Raw genomic sequence first — 24522 nt, forward strand, 5'->3', positions numbered from 1 at the left:
TAATTCTTTACAGCTAATTCTTTATAGTTAATCCTTTAAAATAAGTGTGCCCAGTGCTTCTCTCTGTCTGCCTGGCTCCCTCGGGCACAGATGCAGCCAGGTGCCCTGCCCTCCTACTGAGAGGTTCTGGGTTCAGTCAACTACAGTTGCAAGGCCCTGTGTGCTGCTCGGAAGTAACTCAAACCTGTGGAGAGATCCTGGTGCGCCCTTCAGCAGAGCCGCTGACCCACTCAGGCACAAGCCTGTAAGTGAGATGTGGAAAAAGGGTAAATGACCACTTCTCGAGTTGTACCCAAGATCGCGTGACCGCTGGGTGTGCAGTTGGGGCCTTAATTAGGTCACCGGTTCTAGCCGGGTGCTCTAGACACTGAAGTCTGCTGGGTTTAAGGTGTGGTGCCAGCCTAGAAGAGGACACAGGAAGAGGTCTTTCTGGCAGTGAGAGACGGAGCAGACATGGATGACGGAGGTTGAGGACAGGAGTATGGTCGCCTGGGAATACTCTTTCTGGAGCCATAAGTCCAGCCTCACCTCACACTTAAGCTGAGCAATGACCACTGCTTGTCTCCAAGCCCCACTAACCCCAGCAGGCTGCAGAGCTGCCCTTCCCCCAGTACCTCCCCAGGCTTCCTCAGTTTCTTGACCTGAGAGTAAGGAGGGGTAGGCACTGCCTGACAAACCCTAATGGACTATAGAAAGAAAGCCTCTAGTGTTTGGGGGGTATGGCTCCCCTAGTCCCCAGCTGAACTAGTCCCAAGATTACCTCTGTCCTGGGGCCCAGATCCTTAAGGTTCTTTGAGGCTGCAGCATTGCAGGCTCCTTTGGACAACTCTGCTTGGAAGAACCCTATAAGCCAAGTGTGGTGGAGCTGGTCTGTAAGCCCAGCTCCTCTGAAGGTGAAGAAGCTCTTAAGTAGCTGGGTGGTGGTGGTGGCAGCACACACCATTAATCTCAGCTCTCAGGAGGCAAAGGCAGGCAGAGCTCTCACTTTGGAGGTTAGCCTGGTCTACAGACTGAGTTCCAGGACAGCCTGGGCTATACAGAGAAACTCTCAGGGGAAAACAGACAAACAAAACTCTCAAGCTCAAAGCCTGCTTGAGCTACATATTGAGTTCAAGACCAGCTGGAGCTACAGCTCAGTGATAGAGTGCTTGTCTATCATACATGAGAGACCCTGAGCTCAGCCACAGGTAACCAATAAAAGGAAGAAAAAAATCCCCTGACTTTCCCTCTGCACCTCCCATCATATTGTCTAGGGCTCCTCCAAGTTGGCATACCACAGACCATTAGAGCCTCTTGTCTGTCTATTCCTTTTCTTCTCATTTCTGAAGGAACCACCTGGAACTCTGAACCTCCAGGGCTTTTAATTTTTTTTTTTTTCTCACTCTGTCCTCTGTTCCAAACCACAGGCCAGCCTTGCCTGTATCACCTCAGACCCTTTGAAAAGGACCCTAGGATCAAGGTCTACACCCAGAGGCCAGTTTTGGGAAAGGAGGCCGAGGCGCTCTGATGTACTGTCCTATGTGATCGTCCACTGCTCTTCCCTATTAAATCCCTGGGACAGTTCCTAGCAGGGGCAGTGATCTGTCATTGTCACTTGGATAAAGCTGATGCGGAAGCTGTTAAAAGGTGAAGGCCCAGGGAGTGATACCAGTCTTGCAGGGTGTTGGGCACTCAGTGAGTTCCTTGGGATAGTGTGAATGGCCTTCTGCTTTTACTTCCTACCTTTCCTTGGAGATTTCTAGGCACAGCTTACAAAAGCACGGGGGTTTAGTAGCTGTGGCTAACTAAAGGGTAACATTTCTAGCCTCCACCAGTCTTCTGTAGCTTTCAAAAAAAAAATGTTGATCGTTTACCAGAAAAAGAAGAGAATTTGCCAGAAGGAAGCCCCGAGGCACTGGCACTATCAGGACAGGTGAGGCTGGAGTTCAGATTTCCGTTGTGCTACCCCATATCGGGGCTACCCTCACCAGCTCCTCCAGTTTTGGCTAGGGACACCATATATTCACCAGCTAAGTCATGCTCTCCAAAGAGCTCTTCCTGAGACAGTCATCTGATGTTGCCACCTTGATTCAAACTGTGACCTGCTCCTGCTGCCCTGAAGAAACCACAGCCCTTCCAGAATACCTTGTGAGAGCTGGCCTGTCTCTCCCTTTTCGGAATATTTTGGCACCCCGTGACCACGTGACCACAGAAGTCCCCTTCTGGGCTCTGTACATTTGCCTCCCAGACGCTGCCATTGTCTACTTCCCTTCTGGGACTGTCTTTGTGTTTCCCTTGTGCCCGGGAGAGGTCCCACAGCACACGTGAGCCTAGTGGCTTGGGAGTGAGTGAGCTTTGGGAGCTCAAGAAAGCCAAGAGCTGTGGGACAGAAGTGGCCATGAGCAGCCTGGACATCAGAGGCTTTGCATTAACCCTGTTGCTGAACTCACCTCCTGAGAGCCAAGGGCTGCAATGGGGAAGGTTAGAACAGATGATAAACTGGTTAAAGGGACTAAGGCCTGTGGCCTCAGGAAGTCGCTGAGGCTAATCTACGCAGCTAAAGCTGGGACCATCAGATTGGGCCTCCGGATGACCACCTGCTGGGGACAGAACCTGCAGTGCCCTCTCTGACTTTCAGAGTCATGCCGAAGCCTTTGACACGCACACTATTATCCAGCTGGACTGGATCCCAACAATCCCACAATACCCTTATTCTCCTGTGCTCCCAGCTCTGATCACTTGAAAAGACATTTCCAACAAGGCCTTGCTGTGTGTTTGCAGGTGTAGGAGCCTGTAGGCTGTGTGCACCCAAGGAGAACTATGAATGTGTCCCAACAGAAAATCATAAAATTACTTAAAACAGATTTTGAGGGCGGGGGTGGTGATTACTTTTGTGACTCGACTGTGAGCTTCTCAACCATGCCTTTGCTGATGACATCATGTTGTGGTGTCAAAAAGTTGTCCTTGCTGAGACACAGGGCCCCTCCATCCATCCCCAGGCACTTTTTGGGCACCACCACCTTCCTGAGAAAGCCCTATCCGAGGGGTCCCCAAGGAGTTTCTGATGGCAGAGTCTTTGAACAAAGGTTACCTGGATTTTTTCTTTCTTCATTAATGGCAGGATTATTCTGACAGAGGTGAAAATCAAGAAAACCCAGGGGCTCTGTGCAGTACAAACCAGAAGAATAAGCAATTCATAGGCTAGGGGGCTTTGGTGTCCAACATTAGGCGGACACCAGAGATCAACTCTTGCCTCCCTCCCCTACCCAATCACCAAGCAGTAGTGAACCCTTTCCAGTGGATCTGGGACCATGGCCTCGTCCCCAGTGGGCTGGCACAGAGTCTCTTCAGACCCAAGACGGGGCAGACTGGTATGGTAGGTTGTGTTTTCCTCCAGTGCCAAAGACAGTGAAGTCTGGAACCACAATTTAGTATGGGCATATCTTTGGGGTAGAAGCCTGGAAGCCATTTACTTTGTCTTGTCTGTGGAAAGCAACTCCTTCATAAAAAGCGCCTCAGGCACCAGTCATAGTGTCTCTGCTGGGAATTGCCTCCTTTGCACCCCTTGACAACTGCACAGAGCAGGTCAGATCTCTCCCAGGTGAATGGTAAGCTGGGGCTTGTGCCCATGTCTTCATAACCAATGGGACTAGAGCTGTGTCAACCAGCAACAGGTCCCAGAGCCTGTGAAGAGGGAAGGGACAGAGAAAAGCATCACATGTCTCAGGGCTTCCTTCTTCCTCTTCCTCCTTTCCCTTTTCCTAAGCCCCTCCTTTTTAATTTTGTTAAGATTTATTTTCTTTTACATGTATGAGTGTTTTGCCTGCATGCATATATGTTTATGCACCACATGCCTAAGGAACCTGTGTGGTTATCAGGAGAGGGCATTGTATATAACCTGTGGTTATCAGGAGAGGGCACTGGAGCTGCAGATGGTTCTGAGCTGTCATATGGATACTGGGAACTGAATCTAGGTCCTCTGGAAGAGCAGCCAGTACTCTTAACCACGGAACAATCTCCCCCCCAGCCCTGTTTTTGTTCTTTGCTGGGTGAAATGGCTTTAAAAAGAAATGTTTGGGTTAAATGTTAGACCAGAGGTCAGGTGTGGCACACCTTTCATCTCAACAGTGGGGATGTAGAGGCAGGCAGATCTTTTTGTGGGCTAGACTGGTCTACATAGTGAGTTCCAAGTCAGTCACAGTTACATGGTAAGATCCAGTCTTAGAGTTTTATTGCTGTGAAGAGACAACATGACCATGGCAACTTTTATAGAGGAAAAAATTTCACTAGGGCTGGCTTATACTTGAGAGGTTTAGTTCATTATCATCACAGTGAGAAGCAGGGTGGCACATAGGCAGACACGGTGCTGGAGAAGTAGCTCAGAGTTCTACATCTGGAACCATAGGCAGCAGGAGGAGACTGAGATACACTGGGCCTAGCTGGAGCATATGAGACCTCAAAGTCAACCCTCAGTGACACACTTCCTCCAACAAGACCACACTTACTCTAGCAAGGCCACACTTCCCAATAGCACCAGTCTCTATGAGCCTAAGGGGCCATTTTCATTCAGAATTCAGACGACTGCATATCCTCTCTCCAAACCTTCGGGTGTGGAGTGCATGCTTAGTCCTGGGTTTGGCCCTAATAACCTCCCTCCTCTAATTATAGCAGAGGTTCTCACCTACCTAATGCTATGACCCTTTAATATAGTTCCCCCAACCATAAAATTATTTTCTAAAATAAAACATAAGGAAAGAGGAGCTTAAGATGCTAGTGGGGGAGAAATGGGGACCAGGGGGCTTTTCTAAGCCTAAACTCATGAAAGATGGATTCTGCCTCTCCCGCCCTATATGTTGGGTGAAAGGTGGGTCCTCCCAGTTTGGAGTCATGCGAGATGGGCTTCCGTTTCTTCAGCAGCTGGACAGTGTCACCCCTTGGAGAGCGGTGCTGACAGATTAAGCAGCTGGAGAGTTTCTGAGGGGCTCAGCTGGTGAGACACTTTCTCTGAATGTTTGTAAGGTGGTTATAGTAGCACTATCTGGAACAGAAAGGAATCCACTGTATTTGCCCAGGAATCTTAGGTACCATGCTGTGGGGTCAGACCCAGGATCCATGCCTACCTAGACCATAGAGATAGAGCTGCTGTCATTTCTGCTGGCCTCCATATGCGAATTGCAAAAGATGTAATTCAGCCAAAACAGCTAGAATATTCCTTGGGGCGGTGAGTACCCGGTGTTTGCCCTAACATTAAGCAAGTTGAGGGCTTCGTAGCTTGAATGCAGTCATTGATGGTTCTTGTCTTTTCTGCTACTGGAGAAAACCTAAAAACCCTTACTTGCTCTCTTAGTTAGGGTTTTACTGCTGTGAACAGGCACCATAACCAAGGCAAGTCTTATAAAGGACATTTAATTAGGGCTGGCTTACAAGTTCAGAGGTTCAGTCCATCATCATCAGGGCAAGAACATGACAGCATCCAGGCAGGCATGGAGCAGGAGATGCTGAGAGTTCTACAACTTCATCTGAAGGTTTCTAGCAGAATAGTGGCTTCCAGGAAGCAAGGGTGAGAGTCTTAAGCCCATGGCCACAGTGACACACCTACTCTAACAAGGCCACACCTCCTAATAGTGCCACTCCCTGGCCCAAGCATATACAAACCATCACACTTGCCCAGGGCAGGAGAGATGGTTCAGTGGTTAAAAGAACTGGCTGCTCTTCTAGAGGACCCAGAATATCTACAGCTATACAGTGTCTAACAATTACCCAAGAATTCTTCAGTTCCAAGAGTTTCAGTGTCGTTTTCTGGTCTCCTCAGGCCCTGCATGCAGTTGGTGCATAGATATTGTACATGCAGATAAAAACCCTACTTGAGAATCCCATGTTCAAGACTTGGCATGGGGCTGATGAAGGTCAAAGGTGCTTGGCATCAAGCCTGATTACCTGCGTTCCACCCCAGAGAAAGGAGATTGGTAGCTCCAGCAAGTTGTCATATGACCTCTACCCAATACCATGGCATATGCCCCTCCAATAAATGAATGTTATATAAGTAAATAAATAAATAAATAAATAAATAAATAAAATTTTCATGGTGGTTTAGACCTATAGACACTTGGAAGGCTAAGACAAGAGGATCACCTACCAATTTGAGGCTAGCTAGCATGGGCTAAAATAGACTATATAAAGGAGGAGGAGGAAAGTGAGAGAAAAGAGGAGAGAGGGAGAGAAAGAAAACACTAGCCTAAATCAGGTCTGCATGGCTGTTTTCACCGTCTTTTGTGTGAGGCCACTAATTGCCCTTCCCCAGTGAGGTAAGGCCCTTCTGAGCTCCTAATTAACGGAGAGGGCAGGCAGCTATTATTTGTTCCAGGATTGTCCTAAAGACCAGAAAGGCTTACACTGAGCCATTACATACAAAACAGGGCAGCCGCTAGAGTTACTGCCTCAAGTCCCCCTTTTTGTACCAGGCAGCTGAAGCTGTGTAAGTCACTTTTTGTTCTGAGGGGGCAGATAAAACGATGAGGGGGGGCAGCCCTGTGACGTTTTATTCTCTGCCCACCCTGAGAACCCAGGCCCTGGAAGGAAGTGACTGCAGGCAGGCTCCTTTAAAGAGGTCACTTTGAAGACAGGGCTACAGGTCTGATTTTAAACCCCAGCTCCACAGAGGAGGAGGAAGACATCGCAGAAGTGGTTATCTTACTGTTGCACCAGGACTTCAGTACATACCACTGGGCCCGTGTTTCTTGCAGGAACAAAGGACAGCCAGACCTGACTGGTGCCTCTGTTCTTTGTTTCTGTGGTGGCTCAGAGATGCTCCTTCACATGCCTTATTCCCGCACCAGTCAAGCATCCTCCCTGACTCACTCTAGCCTTGCTCTGGGTTAAAAAGAGGTGGTGGTCTTCTGTTTTCCAGCACAAACTTTTCAAAGGGATTGGCCTCTGATCTCAGCCCCCCTCTCTTCCTTTTTTAGTTTCTAATCATCATGTGGTTTTGAGACAGGGTTCCTGTAAGTTCAGTCTGGTCTCAAACTCTCTGATATAGCCTCAGCCTTGAACTCCTAACCTCTCAGCTGTAGGGGTTACAGGCTTGTGTCCCTATGACCTGTTTTCTTCTCTATTTAAAAAGACATGTTAAGGGGAGGAGGCCCGGCACGAGGGGGGGCGATTAAAGGTTAAGTGATGTTCTAGAGTGCCCAGGTTTGGTTACCAGTACCCACAAGGAGGCTAGTGACAAACTCATGCCCCGGGTGGTCTAACGCCCCCTTTTGGCCTCTACAAAACACTTGGTATACATACATGCAGGCAAAATACCAATACAGATTTTTTTTATTAAAAAATATAATAACTTGAAGGCTAATGGATAAATCCTATGCCACACAATGTGAGGACCTGAATTCAGATCCCCAGAACTCTCATGAAGCTGGAAGCAATAGCTCATCTGTAGTCAGCACTCCTATCTATGAGGTGGGAGGCAGAGACACAGGGGAGTTCCCAGGAAACTCTGAGCCAACCAGCTGGGCATACACAGTGATGAATGTTAGTAACTCTCCCCCCTCCCCCCCAAACAAGGCAGAAGGCAAGGGCTATCTCCTGATACTGCCTTCTAATTTACAAATGACACCTGCACACATTCGAATGCACACATGCATTTGTAAACCACATAATTGGAATTGTGTTAACTGAGCCTAGTGCTTACTGGGGTCCACTCTGAACTATGTGAGCTTTCTGTTAGACCTGAATCTGCTGGGTTTTCCGGGTCAGAATCCCAGAGGAGCCAAGGACGAGCCTCACTGAACCAGTCTCTGTGTCTAGGGGGAGCCCCTGCTCACACTGGCCTCATTTGCAGCTCTCTTTGGGTGAGCATGGGGAAAGCTCCCTCTCCTCCCGAAAGGCTAAAGACAAGTCTCTGCCTTGTTTGTTGACCTTTATCTATCAGCCCCACCCTCCAGCACATCCCTCTTCTTACACCTAATCCTCTCTGCTGCTCCTCGGCGCCTCTGTTCCACCAGCACTGGAACCCTCTGTTAAGGCCAGGACTGATTGTGTCTTGATGGCACCACCCTCGGGGGCCCCAGCCTTCTTTGTAAACACTTGGAATGAGTCTTGTGAACAGAGGACAACAGACATTTATCTAAATCTCGGCTTCAAAGTTACGCTAGTGGGCCCTAACTAGGCCACTTGCCCTGCTATTTTGTGAAGTGTTGGGGAAGGAATCCAGGGTTTGCTGCATTGCAAAGAAGGTGCCCTGCCATTGAGCCACAACCCCTGCCCTAGGACTCCTCTCACAGGAGTGCCACCTTCTCCCGTGGAAAATTCCCAGACATGGAGGATTGTGAGCTTGGGATAAGCTTGTGTGATCTGGTTCCCTCTTGTACGTTTGGATACATAACCTTATGGACTGAGCTCTGGAAAGTTCCACACTGTAGAAGCCTGTTGGCTTGACCAGGACTCTTGTAACAGAGACAACCTATTCTAGCCGGTTTGTAAAAGATTTAGCTTTGCAGGGACAGTTCTCAGCAGCTCTCAGAAAAGCTTTTCTCTGCATCAGAAGCCAGCTTCTAACACCTTTAGGCCTCCAGGCAGCATCTGCAGGCAGCTCTTTGTTACCCCTTGTCTCTGAGTAGGAGTTTAGCTTGTTCACCTTCCTAGGGTTCTCATTGACTGACCCCAGCCCCTCTAGAGTGCAAGGTCCGCACAGGGTGGGACAGAGCATCACGGGACTGGTGAGAGGGTGGCTTTGGGACTGGTGAGAAGGTGGCTTTGGGACTTTGTAGCTTCCTTGCCATCAATGAGTGCTGTTAGGGTCCACTGGACTGTGCTGTTTAACAGACACCCAAAGTTATGCTGCTGAACTTGCTCCTTCTAAAGCCTATGCTTAAGAAGTTGGTCTGGGAGTGGAGGGAGGTCCTAGTTTTAGGACCTTGTTTTTGTTTTGCTTTTATTTAAAAAATTGTATGGGTGTGTTGTTTGTATATGTCTGTGTACCTCATGTGTATAATGCCTTCAGAATCTAGGAGAGCATCCCCTAGGACCAAAGGGGAGCTGGGAATAAAACCCCAGGGCTCTGGAAGGGTAGTGGTTTGGCTCTTGTACCACAGATACATATGAAATTTAACCTCCCCCAAGATTTTTTTTCTTTTTAATGGCACTGGGGATCAAATCCAGGGCTGTGTACACACTAGGTAAGTGTTCTGGCTTTAAACATTCAGGTCAGCATTGAAGTGCATTTGCACTTTAGTGCAGTCATCCCCTACCGTGTGGCCCCACAGGAATGCCATGGGTTCCTTTGCCCCTCCTTCATCTCTGTATTTATGAATTTTGCTACCTGGGTGCCTCAAAAAGGCAGAATCTTTTTTTTTAAAGAATCACCTATTTATCTTATGCATGTTAGTACACTGTACTCAGATCCTATTACAGATGGTTGTGAGCCACCATGTGGTTGCTGGGAATTGAACTCAGGACCTTTGGAAGAACAGCCAGTGCTCTTAACCACTGAGCCATCTCTCCAGCCCAAAGAGGTAGAATCTTGCAAGGTGTGTCCCACACCATTTCACTTTGCATGAGTTAATTCATATAACTTGGAGTGTACTTCAAGTTCATCCATCCTGTATCGAGCCCGAACTTCCCTTTCATTCGGTTACATGGATCCACCCTGTTCTGCGTCTCTCTTCCCTGGCTAGTGAACACTTGGGTTTCTTCTACCATAACTATTGTAAAATAGTGTTGTAATGAGTCTTTATATACAAGTATTTATTTAAGACATTGCTTCTATATGCATAGAAAATAAAGGGGGGATGAGTATGTATCTTAGTGGAGGAGCACTGGCCTGTGATATGCAAGGCCCTAGGTTCAATCTGCAATACTGAGAGAGAAAATGTTAGAATTGGAATTGTTTGGAGATGGGTTGTATGGTGATTCTCTCTTTTGCACCTTGGACTTCTTGCCATGTGCTATTCCTAGGCATCAAGCCAGCTTCCTTTTTTCCCTCCTAATTATATCTTTCATTTTATTGGTGATGTGTGTTTGTGTGTGTGTGTGTGTGTGTGTGTGTGTGTGTGTGTGTGTGTGTGTGTGTGAAAAAGAGAGAGGGGAGAGAGATCACGCATGTGGAGGTCAGATGATAACTTGAAAGAGTTGGTCCCTTCTTAACCTTTATGTCATTTCTGGGGTGTCAGGCTTGTGTGACAAGGTCTTTACCCACTTGAGCCATCTCCTCTGCCCCAACTCAGTGAGATGTTTTGGGCCTAGATTCTTCCCTGACAGATATGCCTCTAATGGTCTGGGTATATGCACCTCTGAGTCTCCCACCGGCACCTGGTAGAGAGCCTTGCTTACCTGAGCAGTGGCAGCAACGTGGCCATGGTTTTCTGTCAGAGCATTTGACACAAGTAAATGCGTGTATGCCATCCCAGCAGTTCTTGGACATAGGCCCAAGCAAACTGAAACACAGGAACATGTGTACCCCTGTATTCAGAGCAGGATCGTTCTTATTAGTACAATGCATTTCAATAGCATTTACTTCCTCTCCTAACTCCTTCTAGATCTACCCCCACTTTCTCACTCACCCAACTTTGTGCTCTATTTTAAAAACTCTATCAAGTGCAAATACGGTTTGTGCTACCCATATCCTCTTGGATATATGACTTACACTGGAGTCAGCTCTACCCTCCAAGGGCCACGCCCTTAAAGAAAACCCTCAACTATCAATGGCCAATACCTCCTTAGTTAGGGGTGGGACTTCATGTTCACCTCTCCTCTCCGTGTTGGGATTCCATTACCTGAGTCTGCACAGGTCTGGCTCATGATGTTTAAAATGCTCTTAGTTCATACATGTAGCTTCCCCCACTGTGTCCAGGAGGCAGTTTCCTTATAGTCAGCCATTACCTATGACTCTTACAATCTTCCAGTTCCCTCTCCCACTATGATCCTTGATCCTTGGGATGAGGGGATGTGATATAGATGTCTGATTTAGAACCAAGCATTCTCTAGTCTCCTATTCACCTCTCCCTGGTCTGTTGTGGGCCTCTGTGTTAACCACAGTCTACTGCAAAAAGGAGGCTTCTCTGATGAGAGTTACCGATACTAATGTATGGGTATAACAAAAGTCACTAGGAGTCAGCTTAATATTATGTGCACTTAGCAGAGTGATAATAGCAAATTCTCTCCTAGGGTCCCATGGTAGCCCATCTAATCACAGGTTCTTGGCCCCCGTAATGGTTCTAGGCTTGGGTGAAATGGTACTCGTGGAATGAGCCTGGAATCCAATGAAAAAGTGGTTGGTTACTCCCATATGGGTGCCACTATTGCACCAATGGGCAGGTCGTGCTAAGCAGATCATTATCTCAGCTCAGAGTGTTCTCGATCCAGTAAGACCGATGACTCCTTCATCCCATGTTAGTGCCTATAGTACCTTCCAGCACTGTGGAAGATAGTCAGTAGGATGAAACTTCTTCCAGGTTGGTACCAGCTTGGTTTCTCTGCTCTATGACTCAAGCGTACAGTGTCTTCAACATGACATCATTTTAAAAAAGACAGGCTAGACTTCTGAGGAGTTTCCGTTTAAAGTTTTGTGGCTTTTGCATTTTGCTTTTATTCTTTTGCATGTGCGTGTCTGCCACATGCATGCTCATACCCACAGTGGTCAGAAGAAGGTATTGGATCCCCTGGAACTAGAATGATGGTGGATTGTAGGTTTTCTGATGTGGGTGTTAGGAGCTTGGATCCTCTGCAAGGATAATACATGTTCTTAACCAGTGTGTCACATCTCCATTCCCAAAGTGGTGACATTTGTGATAGCCAGAAAAGGGGAAATAGTTCAAACATCTATTTTCATGGCTCTGGGAATGCCACACAATGTAGGCGAGCCTGTACCACAGAGTCACAAAGCCCCTGAGCTTTGATTTTAGGCAAATGAAGTCTACACTGAGTTAGGTTTGTCAACCCAATGGAAAACATTGCTTATTGATTGATTGATTGATTGATTGATAGGGTCTTAAGCTATGTAGCCCAGTCTTGCCTTAACTCACTAAGGTAATCCTGCCTCAGTTTCTTGAATGTCATGGGTCACCTGGGTACTTGCACTATTAAGTGCCCACACATCATCCTTTGATTCCTCAAGGTCCCAGGCTGGTCCCTCTGAAAACCTGGAGGCACCCTGTTAGTTTCCACTTACTAATGGGTTCTCAGAGGTCATCACCAGTCACACAGAGATCTTGCTTGTAGACCTTTGTAGAGGAATTCTTCCAGCACTGACTGTACCCAGTGGGAGCTCAGAGGGCTTGAGGGGGGAAAAATAGCCAACAGAAGAGGGCGGTGAATTCTGGCACCAGACAAGGACATACAAAGGATGCTATTGGAGAGGAGGAATCTCACAGAGGAGAGGAGGGAGGGGTCTCCAGTGGGTGGAACAGTATGAATTAGCCACTGTGGCTGGAATGGAGTGTGTCTGGGAGTCCTGGGGCCTACATGATAATGTCGACTTTAAATACCACTGCCCACAGCTTAGACCTCCAATTACCCACAGGCCACATTTCTTGTGAATAGTGATGGTTCTCAACAGAGGTGCTTTTTCTTTATGGGGCTGGAGGCGATGAATAATGAAAAAGACTGAATATATATTTTAAAAAAATATGGTAAAATGTACCCAACAAAAACAACTACTTCGAGCTGGTATAGTTGCACACAAATGTAATCCAGCTTTTAGGAAGTTTCAGAGTGAATTTGAGGCAGGTCTGGGTTACAGAGTGGAACCCTGTCTAAGCATACCTGCACACAGGTATGTACACACACACGTGCACACACACACACACGTGGGGGAGACACCCAGAGGGGCTGGACCCATGGATGGCTCAGTGGTTAAGAGTGAGCACTGTACTTGTAGAGGATCCAAACTTGAGTCCCAGCACCCACATCAGGTAGTTCACAACCTCCTTAACTCCATTTCCTGGAGCCTCTGGCCTCTGCGGGCACCTGCACACCTGCATACCTACCCACAGATTCACATACATGAGCATGATTGGAAATACTAAAAATAAAACAGATGGAGGAACGGAAAATGACCATTTTAAGCATTTACGTGAACACAGATAAGGGGCATTAAGCGTACAGGCAGCGCTGCACTGACACCTTGACTTTTCTTATCCCAGACCGAGTCTTCCTGTTAACATCCATCCAACCCCAGGAAAAAACCTTGAGCTTTCTGTCTATATCAGTTTGACCACTGTCCTTTTGTGACTGATTTCATTCACTTATTATGGCATCTCTGAGGGTCACCCCCATGTTGCAGCCCACCTCAAAGTTCTCTTTGGTCTTTATTTCTGGAAAATATTCCATCCTGTGACTGTTCTACACTACACAATGTGAGTCCATGTGTCTACCAATCTGTCCCTGGGCGCTTGGTTCCCATTTCTTGGCGGTGGAGACCTTATTGGCTCATTCTTTTTTCTATGTATGTGGTGCTGGAACCAGGGCTTCCTAAGTTCTTTTATTGAGCTTCATCTGAAGCCTCTTGTTTGTTCTTTAAAACAGGATATTTAGACCTAAGCAGCAAGGGGGTATCTGGGTAGCAGGAAGTTAAAAAAAAAAAAAAAAAAAAAAAAAAAAAAAAAAAAAAAAGGACTTGGGAAGGGAGACAAGTTGTCCTATGAAGTCACATGTGTAGAAAAGGGACCTGGGTAGAAAGTGGCTGGGAGGAGGCTCAGAGCAGGTACCTGAAGATGGATGACCCAAGGAGAAAGGCTAACAGTACACCTCTCACCACATGAAGCTGGTCTTATTTCCAGGCAGGGGTTTAAGGTTAGAGTGACAGCCAACTGGGAGGCCAGCCACTGTGGGAGGACAGCCTCCCACACAGCTGTGACTACTCAGACCTGGAGACGAGTGACCGGGAAGTAGAAGCACTCAGCTTGAGGTGAGACCACGCCCATCAAGTGGAAAGCAGCTTTCAAAGGTAGAAACAAGACAAGCAGGAGGGTGAGGGGGTTGCCAGCTGTGTATGGCAGAAACACCAGGACAGTGACCATTGGGAAGGTTCATCATTGAATGTAGCTTTTGTTGGGTTTCAGAACACGATATATGCCCTAAATCCAACATTTGGAGGTATTGGGTCTGGATTAGTTGACTGAAAATGAAGGTGATAAAAGAAAGTCAACATGTTCAATGAGGTCCATTTTGGGTGTGCTTTTTTTTTTTTTTTTTTTTTTTAAAAAACTAAAAGAGGGGTCTCTTAATGAGGTGGCCTTGCTGGTCGTGGGGGGGAGGTCCCTTCTGATGAAGTAGCCTCAAGGGGTTCCTTACGGTGAAGTGGCTTGCAATGCAGAAGGCAACTGAGTTTATTCTTAAATAGATGAAACCAAAAGTGTTACACATCTGGGAAAGTAACCCCTGTCATTTTGTCCTGACCTTGCCTCCTTGGACTATGCAGGTATGATGCTGGAAGGGACGGATTTATCGACCTGATGGAGCTGAAACTCATGATGGAGAAACTAGGGGCCCCCCAGACCCACCTGGGCCTGAAGAGTATGATCAAGGAGGTGGATGAAGACTTTGATGGCAAGCTCAGCTTCCGGGAGGTACCTATAGCTTGTTGAGCCTGAGAAGACCCTTTGCCCACAGCTCCCAAGAGCAAATGGATTTGCCTCTTGAGAATTCTCCTTGGCTGGATATTTAATGTTCAACTCAGATTTTAGACATATCTTTTATAAACTGTGTGGGTGGCATATTCCTATAATTCTAGCTCTTGAGAGCTATACAAGGAACATGAGTTCAAGATTAGCGTCCACTAAATTGTGAATAAGACCCTGTCTCCAAAACATATCTTTCATGATAGCTTATATCTGTAACCCCAGTATACGAAGGCTGAGGGAGGAGGATTGCTGTGAGTTTCTGCCTATGGACAACTATCTATGCCTGAGTTCTTACTTTTTGGTGGGGTGTATGCATGGATTTCATTGGAAGGCTTCAGAATGTTTCAGTTGGATGTGATGTCATATAATTTGTGACAGGATCTTAATGACAGGATGGCAGAATTGGATCATCTTCTGTTGTCCTGTTGTAGGTTCTGAATCACCCGAGCCCTTGAGATTGGGAGTGGTACTCCTAACCACTGAGCCATCTCTTCAGCATCCTTTCTCCTGTTTTATTCAGGGGTCACCCATAGGTGATCCAACTGAATCTAAGCTACTTGGCTATCTTTTGGTTAGCTTCCAGAAGAGAGCATCAGATCTGGAACTGGAGTTATAAATGGTAGTGAGCCACCATGTGGTAGCTGAGAATCAAGCCTAGGTCCTCTCCAAGAGCAGCAAGTGCTGTTAATTGTTAACTGTGGAAGCCATCTTTCCACCTCTGAAGACAGGGTTTTACAGAGCACAGGCTGGCTTCAAACTCTCTATGTAGCTGAGGATGACCTTGAACTCCTCATCCCCTCCCTCCTAAGTTCTGGGATCACAGACATGCATCATCACACCTAGCTTTATCCTTGGGGATAGTTTTTTAACATTATTTATTGTATGGGATATATATATGTGTGTGTGTATGTGTATATATGTATATGTATATATATATATCTATGTATCTATGTATATATATATATATATATATATATATATATATATATATCCATGCATGTGGGGGGGGGGGTCAGAGGATGATTTGGATACCCTTGTGTGTCAGTCCAGGGCTTGAACTCTAGCTGTCCTTCTCAGCAGCAGGCATCTCTACCTTTTGAGTCATCAAAAAGCAGGCATCTCTACCTCCTTTGTACTAATAAAAAGTGTATTTCTGCCATTCACATATAAAGAGCTCTAACACAGTATCTGTACACCTCTAGCCACAGTCATGAAGTTAAGAATTCCCTCACTCGGGACAAGCATCGATGGGCTTGTGGGGGACGGAGCTTCTGAACTCCCTCTGCCCTCAGTCTTTGTTCTCTACCTCTCCTTCCCTACCCCTGTCCCCAGAGTCACAGCTTGAACATTTTCCAACTCGACACCATGCCAGTCTCTGTGAACTATAAATAGGAAAACAAACAAGGTTGTCGGGGAGTGATGGAGATTGTCACTCAGGGCCGAGAGGGAGAATGGGTGAAATGGGAGTGCCTCGTCTGCTGGATGGACACGAGTTGAATCGGGTTTGCTTTCTCTCTCTCTCTCTCTTCTCTCTCTCTCTCTCTCTCTCTCTCTCTCTCTCTCTCTCTCTCTCTCTCTCTCTCTCTCCCTTTCTCCCTTCCTCCCTTCTTTCTTTTCTTTCTTTCTTCTCTCTTCCTCTTCCTCCTCCTTTGGCTGGCTGGCTGGGGATGGGAGACCCCTGAGTAATGATGGAGGTGCTGCTGGTCATCTGTTGAACTGGCTTGTACAGCCTTGAACCTCAGGGCTTCAGAACAAACAGTGCCAGAGGGGATTCGCTAATGGTTCAGGCATAATGGTTCAGGCACACTGTGAGTGCCCTTCTGTGAAGGCCAACACTGGTCTCCACGTAAACCTATTTTAAATTACATTGTATTTATTTTGTGTGGAGGGAAGAGGTAGTGAGTGCCACAGCACACCTGTGAAGGTCAGAGGTTAACTCCCATTACATGGAATCACATGGACCCTAGGGCTCCAACTCAGGCTGTCAGGCTTGATGACAAACACTCTGAACCATCCCATGAGGCCCCCCCCCCCACCTTTAGAGGTCAGGAAACTGAGTCTTAGGGAATGGAGAGGCCCAGGATGCTCAGCTGGGGCAACACTCCCTTTTTTCTGAGTGGGCTCCCTGGGTCCCTCAGAAGTGTTACTGTGGAAGGCAGCTCCTCGTGGGGACCCCCAGCAGATGAAGTGCTTTAAGGTTGGCTACATGCACAGCCTGGTTTCTGTTGTGATAACAGGATGTCCCAGTCCCAGTCCCAGTCCCAGCCTGGATAGTTTAGATCTTGGCCTGGGAGTTCAAGGGCAAGGCCCTGACCTCCCCAAGGCACTGACCTCTGGAAGGCTCTGCAGGTCACGCGTTACTTGAACTCCGGGTGGAAAGCACAGGGTAAGCATGGACGAGGTAGCCTCACGGTGAGAGAACAGGAGACAACGAAGCTCCCTTCATAACACGCAGCTCTTGAAGTGAAGGTGAAGGCAACCACCTCTCAACACTTTTAAGCTAAGGACCAAGCATCACAGGAGTCGGATACAGAGGGGCTGGCATTTCCTGCATCCCATAGCAACGCTGAAATCTCTACTGCTTCCATACCTTTCGCGAGAGAAGAGAGAGAGCCTAGTGAAACGCAGCAGCCACCACTGTCCCTACCCTCCTGGCCTATGTCCCATTGCTGGGGGCCTGGCCTCTTTTGACCAGCTTGCTTTCAACCAATGAGCTAGCTCGAAGAGCTGCTGCAAACCGAGTCTTTGCCGACCTCTAGTGAGAGAGTTGGAAGCTGCAGGTGGGAGAAACGAGGTATTTCAGTTAATCCAGACAGCTCTGGGGACCTCAGAGAAGACCCTGCACACGTCACGTCATCTCTCTGATTAGTAATCCCCCAGCATCCACAGCAGAGTGAGGGCGGAGTAAGAAGAAGAGAGCAGAGAGTTCTAGCCTTGGAAGCTAAGACCCAGGAGCTGGGATTTCGGAAGCCTGTTGAAGTGTTGACTGTCTTTCCAACAGTCTTCCTATGTGGGTGCTTTCAGGAGCACCTGAAAACCAGGAGAAACCTTTTTCTGGTGGTTTGGGTCCTTCTACTTAAAAAGTGGGGCGTGGTGGTGTTCACAGAAACTACGGAATGCTCGTGGCCGATCAATTTATAATTAAAAAAAAAATGTGTTTATGTGTATTAAAGTTTTGCCTCAGTGTATGGAGGGATACCTTGCGCATGCCCAGTTGGTCACAGAGGCCAGAAGAGGGCATTGAATCCCCCAGAAGTAGGGTTAGGAATGGTTGTGAGCCACTCTGGGTGCTAGGAAAGAACCAGAGTCCCCTACAACTGCTCTTAACCACACACCCATCCCTCTATTGGCCCCTCCCCCCAGCTTGTAGGTTTTTTTTGTTTTTGTTTTTGTTTTTGTTTTTTGTGGGGGCAAACCCTGAAAACTCAATTTAATTTCTGGGACCCACGTGGCAGAAGAAAGCCAACAGAGTTGTCCTCTGAACTCTATACATACACAATGGCATGCACGTATACAAAATGAATAATTAATTCATAGGATGTTCTGTTTTGTTTTGGGCTAGCCTGTCACACCATAGCCCATGCTGGCCTGAAACTGTTGGCAGTCTTCCGACCTCAGCTGTCTGATGCTGGTGTTACATGTATGAGGCACCATGCTAGCTTTAGAGATATTACAGAGAAGGGAACCAAATGACCGGAAAGTAACCCTGGGAGAGAAGGTTAGGTAAGGAGGGATGCAATTTAAGAATTTATTCTGCAGAGGCTCTAACATGGCTGCCCTCAAAGATTACTTCATTTAGGTTACACATTTTGAAGGTGGAAGAAGACGGTGGGTTACACAATAAATTCGGGGCTTACTGAGTAACTATTTGGAAGAAAAGTAAGGTTAATGATTACCCTACCAATAGAACTGAATACATTTCCGAGATTAAATATTTACATGGTTTTTTTTTAAAGCTATAAAAATACTAGACAGAAACATACCTGACTGTTTATGTAACTTTGGTGTTAGGAAACATTTTTCTAAGTCTGTCTCTGGTAGGAGGGAAGAAAAAAGGTTTGACAGACTTTATGTAAAAAAAATCTTTTGGAGTCAAAAGATACCATAAAGAAGCTAGGAATTTGTAGCACACACTGGTGGTCCCAACTCATTCTGGAGGCCAGCACAGGAGTATTAGTTGAGACCAGCAACATAGCAAGACCCTCTCATCTCAAAAAAGTTGACAAACAGAGCCAGTGTGGTGTCGAACACCTTTAATCCTAGTGTTCAGAAGACAGAGGTAGATATATCTCTGAGTTTGAGGCCAGCCTAGTTTACATAGTGAGTTCCAGGGTATTGTAGAGGGGCTCTATCTCAAGAAACAAAAGTAATAAACAGGGCTGGTGAGGCAGCTCAGGGGGGGTAAAGACAAGTGCTGTCAAGCCTGCCTGGCTGAGTTCAATCCCGGAGCCCCATACAGTGGAAGGAGAGAACTGATCCTTGCAAGCTGTCCTTTGACCTCCACAAGTGTGTAGTGGCACGTGGGTAAACCAACAAAATAACCATAGCCCCAGGACACTCAAATGACATGCAGCAGAGCTAACATGTTTTAAATGTACCAAGGCCTACCAAGATCTCTTAGTAAACCTCAGGAAAGGTGAGCAGTCGCATATGGAAACAGGACACGAGAGAGAATAGAAGTGGCTGAGAGACATGAAAAAGAAGGTCAGTGTGATACATGGCTCAGCGTGTACTTGAGTTTAATCTCAGAGACTCATGTGAAGAAGAAAATCAGTGATACAGTTGTCCTCTGACCTCTACATGTACATGTATGCCATGCTTTACATGCACACACACACAAAGTAAATAAATAATTTTTAATATAAAACGTTTAATATAAAAAATTTAAGTTGGGGCTGGTAAGTCTATAATCCCAACAGAGGCAGGTGGATCTTTATGAATTCAAGACTATTTTCACACCCTCTTTAAAAAAACCATAAACAATCAAAAATATAATTAAATTACTTAATTCAAAAATAGGGTATGGGGTTGGAGAAATGGCTGAATAGAGGAGTAGTTCTCACCCTGGGGGTCATGACACCTTGTGGGATCACATATCAGATACCTGCATATCAGGGATTTACATTACACTTCATAACAGTAGCAAAACTGGGCTGGGTACATGGCTTAGCGATTAAGAGCACTGGATGCTCTTCCAGAGATCCTGAGTTCAGTTCCCGGCAACCACATGGTGGCTCACAACCATCTGTAATGGGGTCTAATGCCTTCTTTTGGTGTGCCTGAAAGCAGCTACAGTGTACTTATATAAATAAAATAAGTACATATTTTTTAAAAAGTAGCAAAATTACAGTTACAAAGTAGCAAGGTTGGAGTCACCACAGCATGAGAACCTGTGTTAAAAGGTCATGGTGTTAGGAAGGCTGAGAATCGCTGGGATTGAGGCTCCCCCAGCCATCCCAGCTGTGCAAGTCTGATGCCCAGAGTTTAATTCCTGGAATACACAGAACACTGGGTGTGTTGCACATGTCTATAATCTCAGCATATCTATAGGAGATAGGGGGGCAGAGACAAGAGAGTCATGGGAAGGTGGGGGGCCAGGTAGCCTTGATCAGGCAGCAGCAACAGAAACAAGACAGGGCAAGCACTAATGCTGGAGAGTTGACCTCTGCCCTTTACACATGTGCTGGGGAATGTACATGCCTATACTCATACACCCAATAGATAAATAAGTGTATCAACTAATTAATGAATTAATGTGAGCTAGACATATGCCTTCAATCCCAGCAGTCAGGAGAGGCTTTTTACAACTTGAAGGCCTTTCTGGTCTCTATCGCCCAGCCAAGTCTACACAGTGAAATCTTGCCTCAGAGAAATAACTACAGGCAAATAAGTGCATGTTAGATTGTCAACCTACCCCATCATGTCTAGCGTATGCAGTGCTTACTTGGGTTTGAACCCAGGGCTTTCTCCCAACCGGGCTACTGTGCAACCCTACTGTGTGGGTTTTTGAGGGCTAGATTTCCAACAATGGCTATTAATGGATGGTGGAGAGTATTTAATTCAATGAATGCATTTGTTGCTGGGGATTGTACTCAGGTTCTTACACATAGTGTGTGCTTTACTACCGAGCTATGTCCTTAACTCCATGTTTTTGGCTGTGATGACATGGTAAGAGACAGAACAGTTCTCTACATAATACATAGACACAGCATCCTTTTCCAGTCTAGGGAGGTGGCTAAGAGTGCTTGATGTTCCTAGTACCCATATCTGGCAACATTCAGTAACTTAGCTCAAGAGGGGTCCCAATGCCCTCCTCAGAAGTTCGTGGATACCTGCACCCACCCACACACATCCTCCTCCCATATACTTCTAGTTAAAAAAAATTAAACATTTTTAAAACTCAACTTTTTTTTTTCTTTTCTTCCTTCTTTGTTTTTGTTTGTTTTGGTTTTTGAGATGGTGTTTCTCTGTTTGAGACTGTCCTGGCTGTCCTGTAACTCATTCTCTAGACCAGGCTGGTCTCAAAGTCACAGAGATCCTCCTGCCTCTGCCTCCCTAGTGCTGGGATTAAAGGCGTGCACCACCGCCATCCTACAGAACCCACCCTTTTCAAATGCTTGGGCAGAATGTCATTTGCTCAGGCTATGGGGTCGTTATGGATGTTTTGGTGACACACCAGAATAGTCAGAACCCTTCTTTTGTCCTTCGTCCTGCAGTTCCTGCTCATTTTCCACAAGGCCGCTGCTGGGGAGCTGCAGGATGACAGTGGGCTGCTGGCACTTGCTAAGTTTTCCGAGATTGATGTCGCCCTGGAAGGTGTCAGAGGTGCCAAGAATTTCTTTGAAGCCAAGGTGAGCGAGCGTCTGTTCCTTTCCTATCCAGTCACTTTTCCTTTACCCGGCCCTATGAGAGGCCCTTCCTAGCCAGGGATCCATTAGCTCCCTCAGGACAAGGAAGGCTGTATAATCCATGCAGGTACCGGTGTGTGGGGTGTGTGTGTGTGTGTGTGTGTGTGTGTGTGTGTGTGAGAGAGAGAGAGAGAGAGAGAGAGAGAGAGAGAGAGAGAGAGAGAACATCCTCACACCATCTGAAAAACAGCTGTAGTTTAGAAGACACCTGACACCTGACACCTGACAGGCTCCAGAGGGTTAGTGGGTTCCAGGCTCCAAGATGTATTTTCCATCTAGACTTTGCTTATGGGTTCCTTTCTATCTCCACAACCACTTGGGTTGCTTCTGGAGCTCCCCTCCCCAAACACACACACACCTGTTTTATATTTTTTACATCTTAAACATCTGTGGTAGAGGGAGAGGGCTGGAGAGATGCTGCTTTTGCAGTGGACTGGGGGTCGGTTTACCGCACCTATACTAGGCAGCTCCCAACTCCTCTAACTCCAGACCTAGGGAATCTGACTCCCTCTTCTGGCCTCTGTGGACACACACACACACACACACACACACACACACACACACACACACATACACCACTTTATCAGTAAAAGCAAATCTTTTAAAAAGTAATATATAGGTCAGAGACAAGCAGGAGAGGGGTCAGGAAAGGGTGCCTGGGTGGCCTGCCCCACATCAATGTTGGCTTCATTGAAAGTGATCCAGAGGTGGGAAGCCCCCACACACAGCCCTGCAACTTCACAGTCATTCAACACTGAGGTACCTCCTCAAAGTTAGCTGCTGCATCCTTGTCTCTGCAGAGCATACGTGTAGATACACAGACAGGATAACCCTCCACACCAAGCAGGGCAGGGTTCAGTGAGACAGTCACATGGTCCCTACCAGGTCGGTCGCCCGAGAGCAGATCTACTTCCTGCACTCAGATTGTTTAGCAATTGCCTGGCTCGTGGGGGAGAAGCCAGCTTGTCATCCTAGCTTTGGGGACTGCATGCTTCTTCAGTTTCCATCCTCTGGGGGACTTCGAGTTTCTTCCAGGAGCTTATCCAAGGCCAGAGTGACCTTGGTGACACCCTGGCCTGCTTAGAGCTCAAAACAGGACTCAATTCTCACTTGTCTGTGATGCTGCTCGGGATAGACTCTGTTGGCAAAGATCAGCCAGCGCATTGACTTCTGAGACCCAGGAAGAGGGGACGGAGCATCTGTCTCCCTCAGGGGGCCCACACAGTATGAGGAGGAAAACCAATGATCCATTGACACAGGGTGTAGAGATGAAGAAGGGTTTCCTTCTTTGATGGAGTCTCTTCTGCCATCAGCTCCATCACATTTGCAGTTACTTGAGGCTTCTTGGGAAGGGGCCTAGGATTAAGGCACGAAGTCGCAGGACACTTCACTACTGTGGTGCGCTGGGCCAAGTGCTGTGGGTAAAGCACGCACGACTCCCTGTGCCTGTGTCATCTAGGCGTGCAGGACCAGTCATGACTTGCCTGTGAGCTCCGCTCCAGCCTCATCCAGTTCTTGAGATGTTGCTGGAAATGTTCACAACCAGTTCTCAGAACCTGTAGCTCCTTTTGCCTAGAGCGCCATCAGGAGGCCTCTGTTTGAAAAACTCTGCTCCTATTGGGACCACTTTCTAGGACAGTTCATTCTTGACTAACCAGGTCTGGAAAGGCACCTCTCCTGCCTGTATTCCCTGTGTAGGTGGCACTGGTTTTTAATCTGTTCAGTGCTCTCAGACGCTTGCAGGAAGAGTATCCATTGATCTGTCTGTAGAGCAGTTAATATTCTGCCTCTGGAATGTCTCTCTTCTGATGTGCTTGGGCTCCTGGCAGGGATTTTCCTACAACAGTGCTGGGTTAGAAGGAAACTGAACACAACCAGAGACCACAACCAGAGACAAAGCCACCATGGCGTGACCACGAGTTTGCTCACTTCGAAGCCATCAAAGATTGAGATGAAGCTGTGTGATAGGTGTAGGCAGACATCCAAAATAAAGCAAACAAAATAATATGTGGGAACTTGGTTTTAAATTCGGAAAACAGCCTAGATAATTATGCATGAAAGTATTAGTAATTAGTTAAGTCAGAGGACTCATTTTTATATCTTTAGAGTGTCATAGAATTAGTGTGCTTTGTTTTTATAAGGAGAAAAGATGAAACGCAGAAAGAAAAAAAAACAATAAACTTTTTCCTACTTGCTGTGTTTATATGTCTGCCTCCCCAGCGAGACTCAAAGGCAGAGTAGGCGTGTTATCTTTGTAATTACAGCACCCGGTGTGTAATGGCTCTCAATAAATGTTCTGCATGAATGACGAATGGAAGGAGGCGCTGCTTGGACTTGGGAGAGGCCATAAAGGAGATGACACTGGTGACAGATGTTCCAAGATGAATGGGGATTCACCTTGTAATCAAGGAAGGGAGGCGTTCTGGTCATGGGAACTGCAAGTGAAGGCTCTAAGGCATGGAGGGCCAGGAGTCCTGGAGGCTAGGGAGGACATGGGAGTGTGAGCACACAGGGCTGACACCATGACTGGGAAAGCAAGCCAAGATGTAAGTATGCAGACCTAGAAATGGGGTCATACTTCTCCCCCTTTTGTCATGTGACAGATAATTCTCCAGATCAGATGGTCCCTGGGTGTAACCCCCAGGCTGAGAAGACACCTGTAGAATGGCCTTCCAGGCCAAACCCAAGTCGCTCAAACTTTTTTAGGTGTGTGTGGGGAGGCTGAGTTGTCAGGAAACGTGGCTGATCCAGTGTGGCAGGTGTCTTCACATGCAGCCACACACACATAGCACACACATAGCACACACACACAGCCCTCAGAGGTGTTTGTCCAGGTCTGACCTAGGACTAGGAGAGGTTTCATTCATTCTCTTTTTGTTTTGTTTTGTTTTAAAGATTTATTTACTTATTTCATGTACATGAGTATACTGTCGCAGAAACGCCAGAAGAGGGCATCAGATCCCATTACAGATGGTTGTGCACCACCATGTGGTTGCTGGGAATTGAACTCAGGACCT

The 24522-nt window shown here is 46.9% G+C and overlaps 1 protein-coding gene across 1 annotated transcript in view; it reads left to right on the forward strand.

Moving 5' to 3' along the window:
* EFHD1 (EF-hand domain family member D1) overlaps nucleotides 1–24522 on the forward strand; it is a 43576-nt gene that overhangs the window by 10400 nt on the left and 8654 nt on the right. The window contains exons 2-3 of the mRNA XM_080933398.1: nucleotides 14396–14543; nucleotides 21314–21448. Of these exons, the coding sequence (XP_080789524.1) occupies nucleotides 14396–14543; nucleotides 21314–21448 (283 nt within the window). The remainder of the gene's footprint in view (nucleotides 1–14395; nucleotides 14544–21313; nucleotides 21449–24522) is intronic.

This window comes from Micromys minutus (assembly GCF_963924665.1).
Source record: "Micromys minutus genome assembly, chromosome: 19".
NCBI lineage: Eukaryota > Metazoa > Chordata > Mammalia > Rodentia > Muridae > Micromys > Micromys minutus.